The 13,537-nt window shown below is 47.9% G+C and overlaps 1 protein-coding gene across 1 annotated transcript; it reads right to left on the bottom strand.

Annotated features, from left to right (window-relative positions):
- Window positions 1–1,344: 1,344 nt before the first annotated feature.
- On the bottom strand, window positions 1,345–9,091 carry med18 (mediator of RNA polymerase II transcription, subunit 18 homolog (yeast)). The gene is made up of 3 exons (XM_052036694.1): window positions 9,028–9,091; window positions 7,319–7,412; window positions 1,345–2,178 (listed from the first exon to the last, which is right to left on the bottom strand). The coding sequence occupies exons 2-3, from the start codon at window positions 7,389–7,391 to the stop codon at window positions 1,619–1,621; spliced, it is 633 nt and encodes a 210-aa protein (XP_051892654.1). The 5' UTR covers window positions 7,392–7,412; window positions 9,028–9,091; the 3' UTR covers window positions 1,345–1,618.
- Window positions 9,092–13,537: the final 4,446 nt, after the last annotated feature.

Below are 13,537 nucleotides of genomic sequence, written 5' to 3'. Positions count from 1 at the left end.
AGCTGTAAACTGTCCCTAGCGTGTGGGTGAGTGATCAGCTCTGGCTGAGAAAAATGTTGGGGGAATGAAATGACAAAGGGTTGCTGACCTGAAACTTTAACTGGTTTCTCTATCCACAGATGCTGCTCGATGGCTCAGTCAGTCATGGAGTATTACACCACAGAAACAGGCCCTTCAGCCCAACTAGTCCATGCCGACCAAGATTCCCGTCTAAGCTAGTCCCATTTGCCCGCGTTTGGCCCATACCCCTCTAAACCTTTCCTATCCATGTACCTGTCCAATTGTTGCTTTAATGAATTGTTCCATCATTTCTGTGTTAGTAAACAGTGTCTGATGGTCAGCACAGACTCGATGGGCCGGAAGGCGTGTTTCTGTGCTGTGTGACTCCATGTCTTTGAAACCATTGTCAGGTTGCTGTACACATGGATAAAGTTTGCTGACGTTTAACGGAGATCTGCCACTCTTCCTCAGCCTGGCCAGCAGATGGCTCCACATATGCAGCTGACTGACTGGCACCTGACAGACCCCACAAACCCCAAACCAGGGACAGGCAACGAGTGCCCAGTGACCCTCACTCACCAAGAATAGAAGTTTATTAGATTATGAGAGGCATAGATAGAGCAGACAGCTAGTACCTTCATCCCAGGGTTAAAATGTCCAATACTAGAGCGCATTCATTTAAGGTGAGAGGGGGCAAGTTCAAAGGAGATGTGTGGGGCAAGTTTATTTTAAACACAGAGAGTGGTGGGTGCCTGGAATGTGCTGCCAGGGGTGGTGGTGGAGGCAGATATGTTAGAGCTGTTTAAGAGGCTCTTAGACACATGAATGTTGCATCACGGTCTGGTACAGCAATTCAAATGCGCAGGAACACAAGAAGCTGCAGAGAGTAGTGGACTCAGCCCAATACATCACGGGCACATCCCTCCCCACCACTGGTAGTATCTATAGGAGGTGCTGCCTCAAGAAGGCAACATCCATCATCAAAGATCCCCACCATCCGGGCCGTGCCATCTTCTCACAGCTCCCATCGGGCAGGAGGTACAGAAGCCTGAAGTCCCACACCACCAGGTTCAGGAACAGCGACTTCCCTTTAACCATTCAGTTCTTGAACCAACCGGCACAACCCTAATCACTACAGTTTAACAACACTATGACCACTTTGCACTAAAATGAACTTTTTATGTTTTGTTCTGTTCTAATTGTGTTCTTGCTTGCGTAATATTGTTTATGTTTTTCTTGTGAATGCTGCTTATCTGATGCTCTGTGCCTGTGATGCTGCTGCAAGTAAGTTTTTCATTGCACCTATGCACACACGGACTTGTGCATCTGACAATAAACTCGACTTTGACTATGCAGAGAATGGAGGGATATGGACATTGTGTAGGCAGAAGGGATTAGTTTAGTTAGGCATTTAATTGCTAGTTTAACTACTCTCGCACAACGTGGTGGGTTGAAGGACCTGTTCCTGTGCTGAACTGTTCTATGTTCTAGGATCAAAGAAAGGAAAAAAGCAAAACAAATCCCACATTTATTACAAAAATATTTACAGTTTAGTGAACAGAACAGGCACAGTTCTCAGTCCCATGAGCAATCTTACCCACACACTATGGGTTTCTCACTACACCTGATGCAATCTTTTTGGGTCGATCTTTTCCAGATGAACCAGAGGTTTGAGCTGTTCTGAAAAATTCTTCATGTCGTCCGAGACCGCGTCCTGGCCCGGAGGTGCCACCACGTTCAGTTCCACCAGGTACGACAGCGACAGCGGCTCAATGTTTTCCAGGTTGTTGGGAAGCAGAATGCGAAAGACTTTGGACACCACGATCTTCATTATCCCTTTGCGAAAGATGTGTCCCTTTACCACAAACTCGTGGTCCATTCGGAAACCCATCTCAATGAGAAATTCGGTCAAGTTGTCTGATGTGGCAATGTCCACACAATTCCGCACCAGCGCCGACCTGTTCTTGTCGCCGATCTCCGGCTGCCCAAGGTAGCGGAGGTGCCATGGCATGTTCGGCTTATCCACAGCGCGCCGGGCCCGAAGAATAAATGGGCTTCCTTGCTGAGCTTTCAGCAGGAAGACCAGCTCATGATCGACAAAGGTCTCTGGCTCCATGTTATCGCAAAGTCCGCGGAGTCGATGGAGAAGGCTTTCCAGACTCTGGTCCAGCACACTCCCTGCATGAAGTACAAGTGCTGACACTCAGTGAACAACAGTAATTCCAGAAAATGAGGCACAAAATGCAGCTTTATAAAACTGTGGATAGGCCACATCCGGAGTATTGCATTCAAGTCTGGTCGCCCCATTACAGGAAGGATGTGGAGGCTTTGGAGAGGGTGTAGAAGAGGTTTACCAGGATGCTGCCTGGATTAGAGGGCAAGTGCTATAAGGAGAGGTTGGACAAACTTGGGTTGTTTTCTCTGGAGCAGCGGAGGCTGAGGGGAGACCTGATAGAAGTTTATAAGATTATGAGAGGCGTAGAGTGAGTAGACAGCTGGTACCTTTTTCCCAGGGTTGAAATGTTGAATACTAGAGGACATGCATTTAAGGCGAGAGGGGGTAAGTTCAAAGGAAATGTGCAGGACAAAATTATTTTTTTTACACAGAGAGTGGTGGGTGCCTGGAATGCACTGCCAGGGGTGGTGGAGGCAGAGGATGGAGGGACATGGACATTGTGTAGGCAGGAGGGATTAGTTTAGTAAGGCGTTTAATTACTGGTTTAATTAGTTCAGCACAACATTGTGGGCCAAAGGTCCTGTTCCTGTGCTGTACTGTTCTACGTTCTATGTAAAATACGGTATAATTACGTGATCTTTGAAAAATAATCCATGACTATTACAATTCTACCTATATAATTCCTAGATTTTAGAAATAAATAAGGCCTCAATAATGTGAAACACAGTCCTAAACAGAGATAAACAGAGATCAAGATGGACACACAGGAGACTGCAGACACTGGAGTCTGGAGCAACAAACAATCTGCTGGAGGGACTCAGCAGGTCGAGCAGCGCCTGTGGGGGGGGAAAGGAATTGTTGACGTTTCGGGTTGAAACCCTGCATCAGGGCTGAGAGTGGAGAGGGGAGATGGCCGGTATAGAGAGGAGAGGGGGGAGTGGTGAGAAGAGTCCATGGCGATTGGTGGACTGAGGAGAGATGTACAATGACAGGCAGGTGGTGCCGGGTAGGGGAGGGGAGCGGGGATGGAGTTGGGAGACAGTGGATGAGAGGTGGAGGGAGACAAAGAGAGAGAGAAAAAAAATGGAGAGGCAGATGGAGCGAGATGGGAGGAGGGGAGCTGAAGGTTGGAGACAGCTGCTGGGGAGAGGAGGGAGGTACAAAGGAACACAAACTGCCCGTACCCTTTGCTGACAAAGGGATCAAGACTGGGTGGACTAAAGCTTTGGGGACAGGAGCTGGGGAATCCCAACTGGGGCAACTGATTTGGTTATTGAAATACATCTGTATTTACTGCCGTCGGTAATGGTGACCACGCCACTAAAGGTAAAAAAACTCACCTGGTTCCCAACCTCCTGCAGAAAAGGAAATCTGTCACCCTTACCCAGTCTGATCTATGTGACCCCAGACCCGCCAAACACTCTCCAAAACAGGCTAGCAAGCTATTCAGTTGCACCACAATGTTCAATGTGACTGTACTGTCCGAGATCCAAAGGATGGTTTTAGATGGTTCTCCGTCCTGAGGGTAATATGGGGTAGGTATTAGATGGGTCTCCGTCCTGAGGGTAATATGGGGTAGGTATTAGATGGGTCTCCGTCCTGAGGGTAATATGGGTAGGTATTAGATGGGTCTCCGTCCTGAGGGTAATATGGGTAGGTATTAGATGGGTCTCCGTCCTGAGGGTAATATGGGGTAGGTATTAGATGCTGGTGTTGAGAGTGAAGTCCTTATCCCATGAATTCAATACAAATCATACCAGTGTTCCTCTGCAACAGGATCTCTGGTCCACCTTCAGCTGAGCTTACACTCTGATCTAATGGAAGGAAGATCAGCCTGGGCTCCCGCTCAAGCTGCATTCACCTCTGCTGGAAGGTGACGATGCATAACAGGTAGAGCTTGAATTACAGTAAAACACTGATAACCTGCTACCTGACTATTGAGAAATTCCGATGGCTTGGTATCAAACTCACTGGCACCTGTTTTGCTCCCCTTTCCTTTCCTCAGATCCTTAATACCAGCATTCCCTGTTCACTCCAGTTCCAGTGTTCACTCACCTGGGCCCTGGTTCCAGGATTCCATTTCCTCTCACCTGGGACCAGTTCCCATGGTCTCTTTCCACCGACTGAGGCCCCAGTTCCTGCACTCAGTTTAAACATCTCATTCACTGCAACATTTTTATAATTATGCCTAACATCTAAAAAAGTGAATTAAAAGTGTGCTGGGTATCAATAGAAATTACATCCATAGTCTAGAAAATCTGCTAATCCAGTACCAAAGTCCCCAACACACTGGATTATCAAAGCTTTACTGTATCAGTTATTTCTAGTTAGGATATATTTTCAGTTATCATCAGTGGATGACGTGAGTATTTTCAGTTATTAAAAATAGTTAGACAAATGCATCAAATTTCCTATCTATAGTAAATTGCAACTAATTGGTTACGACAGTGAATAATACCTACACACTGAGAGTTGTCCGTTGCTGTCCACAGCCCCCACCACCAGCTGTTCCCCCCCCCCCCGCCAAAATTCACGTCACTGACCAGTGGGTTCAATTTTGCATCCATGTACAGATGTGATTGCTCGGATATCTGTGCACCATATTCACAATTGGAAAGTCACATTCTTAAAACAAATTTGATTGTCAATACAAGTTGTTGGTAAAGATGCAATTTTGAGGTGATGGGGAGTGGTTTTTTGTTACTATTACTGGTTAAAACCAAAAACACCGACACCATAATTACTGGCAAAGAATCAGACCCCTGAGTTAAACAAAGAGCAGATTTGGCAGAGAATAAAAATAAATGAACCAGTTACTCGATGGAGATTGGTAAAGACATCGTGAAGAATATTATATGCTGGCCTACTCCAAGTCTAACCTATGACTCAAACAGGGCTGGTAGTGACAAATGTGTATTTTTCTTAACATAAATGCCAATCGCTCAATAATTCATTTATTACAACAACATGAGAAAAGAGTAGGCAGTCCAACCTTTCGAGCCTGCTCTGTCAGTAAATACAATCGTGACTGATCTTCTACCTCAATGTCATTTTCCAGCTCTGTCACCATACCCCTTGAGTTTCTTAATGTCCAGAAATCTATCAATGACCAAGCCTCCAAGGTAAAGAATTCCAAAGGTTCACCAACCTCTGAGTAGAGAAATTTCTCCTCCTCTCAGTCCGATGGAGCCCGCCCCTTATTCTGAAACTGTGCCCTCGGCCCTACACGCCTCAGCCAGGGGGGTACATTCAGCCTGTCATAGTTTGAGAATTTTACATGTTTCGTTGCAATCCTTCACTCTTCTAACTCCGGAACCCTAGTTCCAATCTATACAATCTCAAATACACCACGTCCACTCTGTGTATTCTACTCATCACATCCTCAGAGAATTCCAGCAGATTAAATGCTGACTCTGCTCAATCCTATTTTTTTCCCCAAGGTATTCTGTTATTACATCCTTCATTATAGATTGCAGCGTCGTCCGCCCCACTGATGTTTGGCTAACAGGTCAATAGGTCCTTGATTCCTCTCCCCCCTTTCTAACATAATAGGGTCACAATTTCTACTCTCCAATCTGCAGGAACAATTCCACAATTTACAGAACGTTGGATAACCAAAGAATTGACTCTCTCAAGCATCACCTTCAACACCCTGGGATGTAAATCGTTAGGTCCTTGGGATTTCTTGGCTTTCAACTCACCAACTTCTCCTGTATTATTTTTTGACTAATACTTCAGTTCCTCATTCTTGCTAGACCCTTGATTCTCCAATATATCTAGTAGGTTTTGGGTGTCTTCTTCCATTAAGACCAACGCAAAGTAATTGCATATTAGCATAGTGGTTAGTGTAATGCTTTACAGCGCCAGCAACCCAGGTTGAGTTCCCGCCACTGTCTGTAAGGAGTTTGTACGTTCTCCCCCGTGTCTGCGTGGGTTTCCTCCGGGTGCTCCGGTTTCCTGCCACGTTCCAAAAGACGTACGGGTTAGGAAGTTGTGAGCATGCTATGTTGGCGCCAGAAGCGTGGCGACACTTGCGGGCTGCCCCCAGAACACTCCATGCAAAAGGAGCATTTCACCGTGTGTTTTGATGTACATGTGAGTAATAAAGAGATCTTATCTCACAAATTCTCTCTCTTGTGGATAGGGGTCCACACTTGCACATACTTGTCTTTTCCTTTCTACACACCAGTAAGAGCTCTTGCAGTCCATTTTTATATTTCCCAAAACTCTCCTCTTATATTCTACCTTATCTCTATCAACCTCTTGGTGGTCCCAATCCTCAAGTCAACTCCTTTTCTGACAACATTATAAAACCTGAACTCTTCCTTGGATTTAACACTAACCTTTACTTTCTCATCAGCTGGGGACAAATCACTCTTCCTTTTGGACTTTTGTATCTTAAAGCAATATATTATACAACCTATGCATCATTTCTTTAAACGCTAACTATTGACTGTCACCTGTCATACCTTTCAACATGTTCACACAGCCAACCCTCCTTTCGTGTTCTTATAATTTTTCTTGTTTAGATTTAAGACGCAAGTTTCACATTGAATTACATCACTTCCAAACTCAATGTCAAATTCTATCACATAATGGTTTTTATTCCCCAAAGGTTCTTGACAACAATCGACCTTTACTCAATGCACAAAACAAGATCAAAAATAGCCTTTTCCCCGGTTTGTTCCTCAACATATTTATCTGGAAAAGCCTCTCCTGTTAATTCTAGTGATTATCTTTCACCTTATTGTGGCAAATCTGATTAATTCAATCTATACGTAGGTTAATCTCCATGAAAATCAGAAAAAAGCTGCAAACGCTGGAAATCTAAAGTAAAACAGAAAATGCTGGAAATACTCAGCAGGTCAGGCAGCTCCTGTGGAAAGAGAAACAGAGATTCAGAACTTCAACTGAAGCATTGACTGTTTCTCTTCCCACAGATGCGGCCTGACCTGCTGAGTTATTCCAGCATTTTCTGTTTTAGTAAAACCTTCCATGATAGCCGAATGATCCCTGTCACATACACCTCTAATTTTCCTGATTTGTGCCATGCCCATTATTACAACTATTATTCGGCACGCAACGTTTTTCTGCCTTTTGCTATTTAAACTAGAATAAAATTAATGGAACCACTTTTCATACCCTGCAGAATGTACTCCATCATGTTGATTGCTCCACCAATAACTGGCATCACGGTCACAGGAGGGGCCTCCATGTTGACACGTCTTCAGAGAACCTGATTGAAATAATAACTGCTGTCAAAAAGAATTAGAACATTCACAAACAAAATATGATTAAGGCTGTATTGTGAAGTGGGGTGGGAGGGAATGGTTAATACCATTTTACATTTATATAGAGCCTTCTACATAATGAAACACCAATATAAAAAATAACACAGAGTTTATGTGCCAGCCGTGAGCCCCAGGAGTGGACTGGGGCTGGTTGGGAGAGGTAGATTTGTTAACAGCAATGTGTTTGCCATTGAGACACACAGCAAAGAAACAGACCCTTCAGTCCAACATACTCGCACCAACTGTCAAACACCCATTTACGCAAACATTTTACTCTCCATACATTCCTATCAGCTCTTCGGCATCGATTTAAGGTGACAGAAAGGGGCAAAAAAGGGGATCTGAGGAGTACTTTCTTTTTACACAGAGAATAGTCACCAGAGCTCAATAGCACTTGGGAGTCCCTAAGTGTCGGGTACATCAAGTCTCGGTCAGTTGTGTTTCAGTGTGTAAACTGCCTGTTGCAGAGTACAAAGGGCAGTTTGATGTGTTGTTCAGATTCCTCTCGCCAGTGACAGTTCCCAGCACAGGGTCACAGAATCCCCCTCAGCCTTTAGAGTAGGTGGGGGGGGGGAGGTGGAGGGGAGGGGAGCAGAGTGGAGGTGGGGGGGTGGAGAGGAGGGGGGAGCGGAGCGGAGGGAGTGGGTGTGGGGGGGGTGGAGGTGGAGGTGGAGGTGGGGGAGAAGGGAAGGTGTGGTGGGGGAGGGGTGAGTGGGGGAGGGGTGAGTGGGGGAGAGGCTCCACACACCAGGGCAGCTTTATCAGGAGGGGACATCCGCTCCTCCTACCTACCCCCTACCCCTCTTCCCTCCCACCTTCCTCACTCACCCCTCCCCTCTCCCATTCCCCTCCCTCCTTCCACTCCCCTCCCTTTCCTCCTTCTCTCCCCTCCCCCTCCCTCTCCCCTCTCCCCCACCCCCTCCCTCTCCTCCCTCTCCCCCCTCCCCCCCTCTCCCCTCCCCCCTCCCCCCCTCTCCCCTCCCCCCTCCCCCCCTCTCCCCTCCCCCCCTCTCCCCTCCCCCCTCCCCCCCTCTCCCCTCCCCCCTCCCCCCCTCTCCCCTCCCCCTCCTCTCCCCTCCCCCCTCCCCCTCCTCTCCCCCCTCTCCCCCCTCTCCCCCCTCTCCCCCCTCCCCTCTCCCCCCTCTCCCCCCCTCCCCTCTCCCCCCCCTCCCTCCCCCTCCCCTCTCCCCCCCCTCCCTCCCCCTCCCCTCTCCCCCCTCCCCCCCTCCCTCCCCCTCCCCCTCCCTCCCCTCTCCCCCCCTCTCCCCTCCCCTCCTCTCCCCTCCCCCCCTCCCTCCTCCCTCCTCCCCCCCTCCTCCCCTCCCCCCTCCCCCCCTCCCCCCTCCCCCCTCCCCCCTCCCCCCCCTCCCTCCTCCCCCCTCCTCCCCCCTCCCCCCCTCCTCCCCTCCTCCCCTCCCCCCCTCCCTCCTCCCCTCCCCCCCTCCCCCCTCCCCTCCCTCCTCCCCCCTCCCCTCCCCTCCCTCCTCTCCCCCTCTCCCCCTCTCCCCCTCTCCCCCCCCTCTCCCCCCCCCCCTCTCCCCCCCCTCTCCCTCCACCTACTTTTTTTGCCCCGCTTCCTCACACCGGAAGGGAACCTGCGCCGCCGGACCACCAAACCGGAAGCTGTGAGTACGGCTAGAAACCCTGCCCGGGCGGGAGCCGGTCCCCTGGACGAAGGTTCCGGTCGCCGCCGAATTTGAATTTTCTCAAAAACTCAATAATCGGGGGCTCCGGGGGCTCCGGGCTCGGTCCCGGGGCGCTTCAGGTCCGGGTGCACCTTGTGTCCGGGGCATTTGTCCCTCGCGGCCCTCAGACTGAGGCGTGGCACAGCAAGATCCCAAGACCAGCAGTGTGGCAATGGAGCCTGTGTCTGGGTCAGGGGTTTTGGCCTCAGGACCCCCATCTCACCTTCCACATGAAGCCCTTGGATCCTCACATCTCCCCTGCCCACCCCGTACAACCTCAACGTCCACCAATGTCTGCACACTCAAGGGACCACGGATGCTGGAACCTGGAGCAACAGAGCAGCAGGTCGAGCAGCATCTGGGGGGGGTGGGGGGAATGGACAGTCAACGTTTCAGGTCCAGACTGAGGGACCAGTCCAGACGAAGGGTCTCGACCCGAAATGACGACTGTCCATTTCCCTCCACAGATGCTGCCTGACCCGCTGAGATCCTCCAGCGTCTTGTGTGTTCCACCAATGTCTGTAACCTCTTCCAACCTCAACACCCTCCAAGATCTCTGCCCTCCCCTAATTCCAGCTTGATGAGTGTCATTGAATGAAACCAATTCACCATTGGCAACCATGCTTTCTGATAGAAGCTGTCCTTGAGCCTGGTGGTACGTGCCCTCAGGCTCCTGTACCTTCTACCCGATGGAAGAGGAGAGAAGAGAGAATGACCCGGGTGGGTGGGGCCTTTGATTATGCTGGCTGCTTCACCGAGGCAGCGAGAGGTATGGACAGAGTCCATGGAGGGGAGGCTGGTTTCTGTGATGTGTTGGGCTGTGTCCACAACTCTCTGCAGTTTCTTGTGGTCCCAGGCAGAGCAGTTGCTGTACCAAGCCATGATGCATCCAGATAGGATCCTTTCCATGGTGCATCGATAAAAGTGCACCATAAAGAAATTTGGTATGTCCCCTTGGACACTCATCCTTTGGTTAGTGTCAAAGGGGACATGCCAAATATCTTTAGCCTCCTGAGGAAGTAGAAGCGCTGGTGAGCTTTCTTGGCTGTGGTGTCTACGTGGTTGGACCAGGACAGGTTATTGGTGATGTTCACTCGAAGGAACTTGAAGCTCTCAACCCTCTCGACCTCAGCACCATTGATGTAGATGGGTGCATGTACACCGCCCCCTTTCCTGAAGTCAATGACCAGCTCTTTTGCTGACATTGAGGGAAAGGTTGTTGTCAGGACACCATGTATCTAGCTCTCTATCTCCTTCTTGTACTCTGACTCATCATCATTTGAGATACAGCCCACTACGGTGGTGTCATCTGCAAACTTGTAGATGGAGTTAGAGCAGAATCTGGCCACGCAATCATGAGTATTGGAACATTGATTATAATTCATGGATTCACAACACTTTGAAAAGCCCTGTGGACAGATCTTGTGTCAGGTTGACGACGTGCTCTGGAGGATAGCAGCAGAAGTTGTAATTTTACCAACTGGTTGCTCTCACTTGAAATACAGGGAAGTCAGAGGCAATTGTCAGATGAGGACAGCCTTGCGGTAGTCAAACCCGTTCTCTTTGTTTGTTCCTGAACCTTGCTCTGTGACTAGACCTGCCCAGCATTTATTTAATGCAGTAATTATTTTTGCAGTAAACATTAGGGAATTTCCATGCAGTTTATGTCCTGAGCCAAGAATATGCCTCCTCAAGATTCCCCTGAATTGTACTGCAAGATTAGTCCCTCGCACGTTACCACAGCCACAGATATTGGCAATAATGGAATTCTGTTGAGAGACAGATCCAGTTTAATCGATCTCATTTCTTGCACACTGCAGGTGTGAGTGAGGTGCTGCAGGGCAGAAAACGGGACAAGGTAAATATTTGAGCAGGAGACAATTCCAATGGGATTAATGAAAGGCCGGGAAATTGGACAGAGTGGACAGCTCTTTCCGGCAGCAGGCAAGATTAGAATGAGCTGAATGGCCTTCTGTGTTGTGAAACAGTGACATATAACAGCAGCTCTTCAACTAGAACCATAGAGTTGTTCAACACAGAAATGGGCCTTGTCGGCCCACATTGTCCATGCTGACTGTGGTGCCTACCTACGCTAAATTCATTTGCCCACATCAGAGCCCTATCCCTCTACTCCTTTTCTATCCAAGGACCTGTCTAAATACCTTTTCAACGTTGTGATTGTATCTGCCTCCACCTCCTGCTCTGGCAGCTTTTCATATATTCACCACTCTCTGTGTGAAAAACTCACCCCTTCAGAAATTCCTCCCCTCTCACCTTCACCCTGTACCCTCCAGTTCTAGACTGCCCTGTGGAAGAAGTTTCTGACCATTTATCCTACGTACGCTCCTCATAACTTCATAAATCTCTATAAGGTCACCCGTCAGATTCCTACATTTCAATGAGAATAAACCCAACCTATCCAATCTCTCATTATAACTTCAGCCCTCCATTCTGGGCAACGTCCTCAAAGTCAAAGTCGACTTTATTGTCATATGCCCAAGTGCGTAAAACTTACTTGCAGCAGCATCGCAGGCGTCATATGGGCAGCATTCACAAGAAAAACGTAAATTAAACATTAATTAAACACAAGAACAAAATTAGAACAAAAAATAGTCAATTTTAGTGCAAAGTGATCAAAGTGGTCATAGTGTTGCTAAACTGTAGTGATTAAGGTTGTGCAGGTTGGTTCAAGAACCGAATAGTTGAAGGGAAGTAGCTGTTCCTGAACCTGGTGGTGTGGGACTTCAGGCTTCTGTACCTCCTGCCTGATGGGAGCTGTGAGAAGATGGCACGGCCCGGATGGTGGGGATCTTTGATGATGGATGTTGCCTTCTTGAGGCAGCGCCTCCTGTAGATACTCCCGATGGTGGGGAGGGATGTGCCCGTGATGTATTGGGCTGAGTCCACTACTCTCTGCAGCTTCTTACATTCCTGCACATTCGAATTGCCGTCCCAGACCGTGATACAACCAGTCAGTCCTGGTGAATCTCTTCTGCACTCGGTCTGTGTGACATCCTTCCTAGAGCGTGGCAACCAGAACTGTACACAATACTCCAAGTGTGGTCTAACAAACATTTTGTACAATTACAACCATCACCATCCTTACAAGGATTATTGGTGGTCTATAGTCAAAAACAACTGGTAATTATAAGGTACCTCTAGTAAAACAGCTTTGCAGGAGTGTTAGCTTTAAAAGGTTGACACTGAGTCACATTTGGAGGTATTAGGACAAGACAAAAAGGTTGGTTAAAGAGCTAGGTCTTAATAGAGTGATTGGTGAGGTGGGAAGGTTTAGAGAAGGAAATTCAGACTATAGAATTTGTCACCAGACACATGACACGGACAAGAAATCTCACCAGTGCCTCTACTTCCTCAGGAGGCTAAAGAAATTTGGTTTGTCCCCTTTGACAGTCACCAACTTTTATCGATGCACCATAGAAACCATCCTACCTGGATGCATCACGGCTTGGTATGGCAACTGCTCTACCTGAGACTGCAAGAAACTGCAGAGTTATGGACACAGTTCAGCACATCACGGACACCAGTCTCCCCTCCACGGACTCTGTCTATACCCCTCGCTGCCTTGGTGAAGCAGCCAGCATAATCAAAGACCCCACCCACCCGGGTCATTCTCTCTTCTCCCCTCTCCCTTCAGGCAGAAGATACAGGAGCCTGAGGGCACGTACCACCAGGCTCAAGGACAGCTTCTATCCCACTGTGATTAGACTATTGAACAGTTCCCTTATACAATGAGATGGACTCTTGACCTCACAATCTACCTTGTTATGACCTTGCACCTTATTGTCTACCTGCAATGCACTTTCTCTGTAGCTGTGACACTTTACTCTGTATTCTGTTATTGTTTTTACCCTGTGCTACCTCAATGCATTGTGTAATGAATTGACCTGTACGATCGGTATGCAAGACAAGTTTTTCACTGTACCTCGGTACAAGTGACAATATAAACCAATACCAATACTGGAGTGAATAAATTCAGGGATATGCAAGAGGTTAGAAATGGAGGAGCAGAGACACTGCATGGGGTTTCTGAGCTGGATGAGATCACAAAGAAAGGAAGGGTGAGACCATGCTGAGATTTAAAAGCAAGGAAGAAAATTTTAAAATTGAGGCCTTGCTGAACCAGGACACAATTTACTCAAAATTCCTTACAACACACTCCCTTCCAAATGGAAGTAGTGCAAAATATGGTTAAAAGTGATTTTTCAGTATAATAATCATTAAATCCTTCATCATCTTAGGCAGTCCCTTGGGATTGGTAAACTGTAAGTTGGTTTATTATTGTCACATGTACCCAGCTACAACGACAAACTTTGTTTTGCCTGCCATCCATACAGATCATTTCAAAACAAAACATTGAGGTAGTA

This window comes from Pristis pectinata, chromosome 22 (genome assembly GCF_009764475.1).
Source record: "Pristis pectinata isolate sPriPec2 chromosome 22, sPriPec2.1.pri, whole genome shotgun sequence".
Lineage (NCBI taxonomy): Eukaryota > Metazoa > Chordata > Chondrichthyes > Rhinopristiformes > Pristidae > Pristis > Pristis pectinata.
The sequence above is the reverse complement of the archived record's forward strand: the minus strand, read 5'-3'. Positions and strand labels throughout refer to the sequence as shown.

Excerpts from the sequence above, each read along its gene's own strand:
- med18 (XM_052036694.1), bottom strand. The coding sequence starts at position 7,391 with ATGGAGGCCCCTCCTGTGACCGTGATGCCAGTTATTGGTGGAGCAATC. Across the intron at positions 2,179-7,318 it reads GATGGAGTACATTCTGCAGG|GGAGTGTGCTGGACCAGAGT; the intron begins GTATGAAAAGTG and ends TACTTCATGCAG.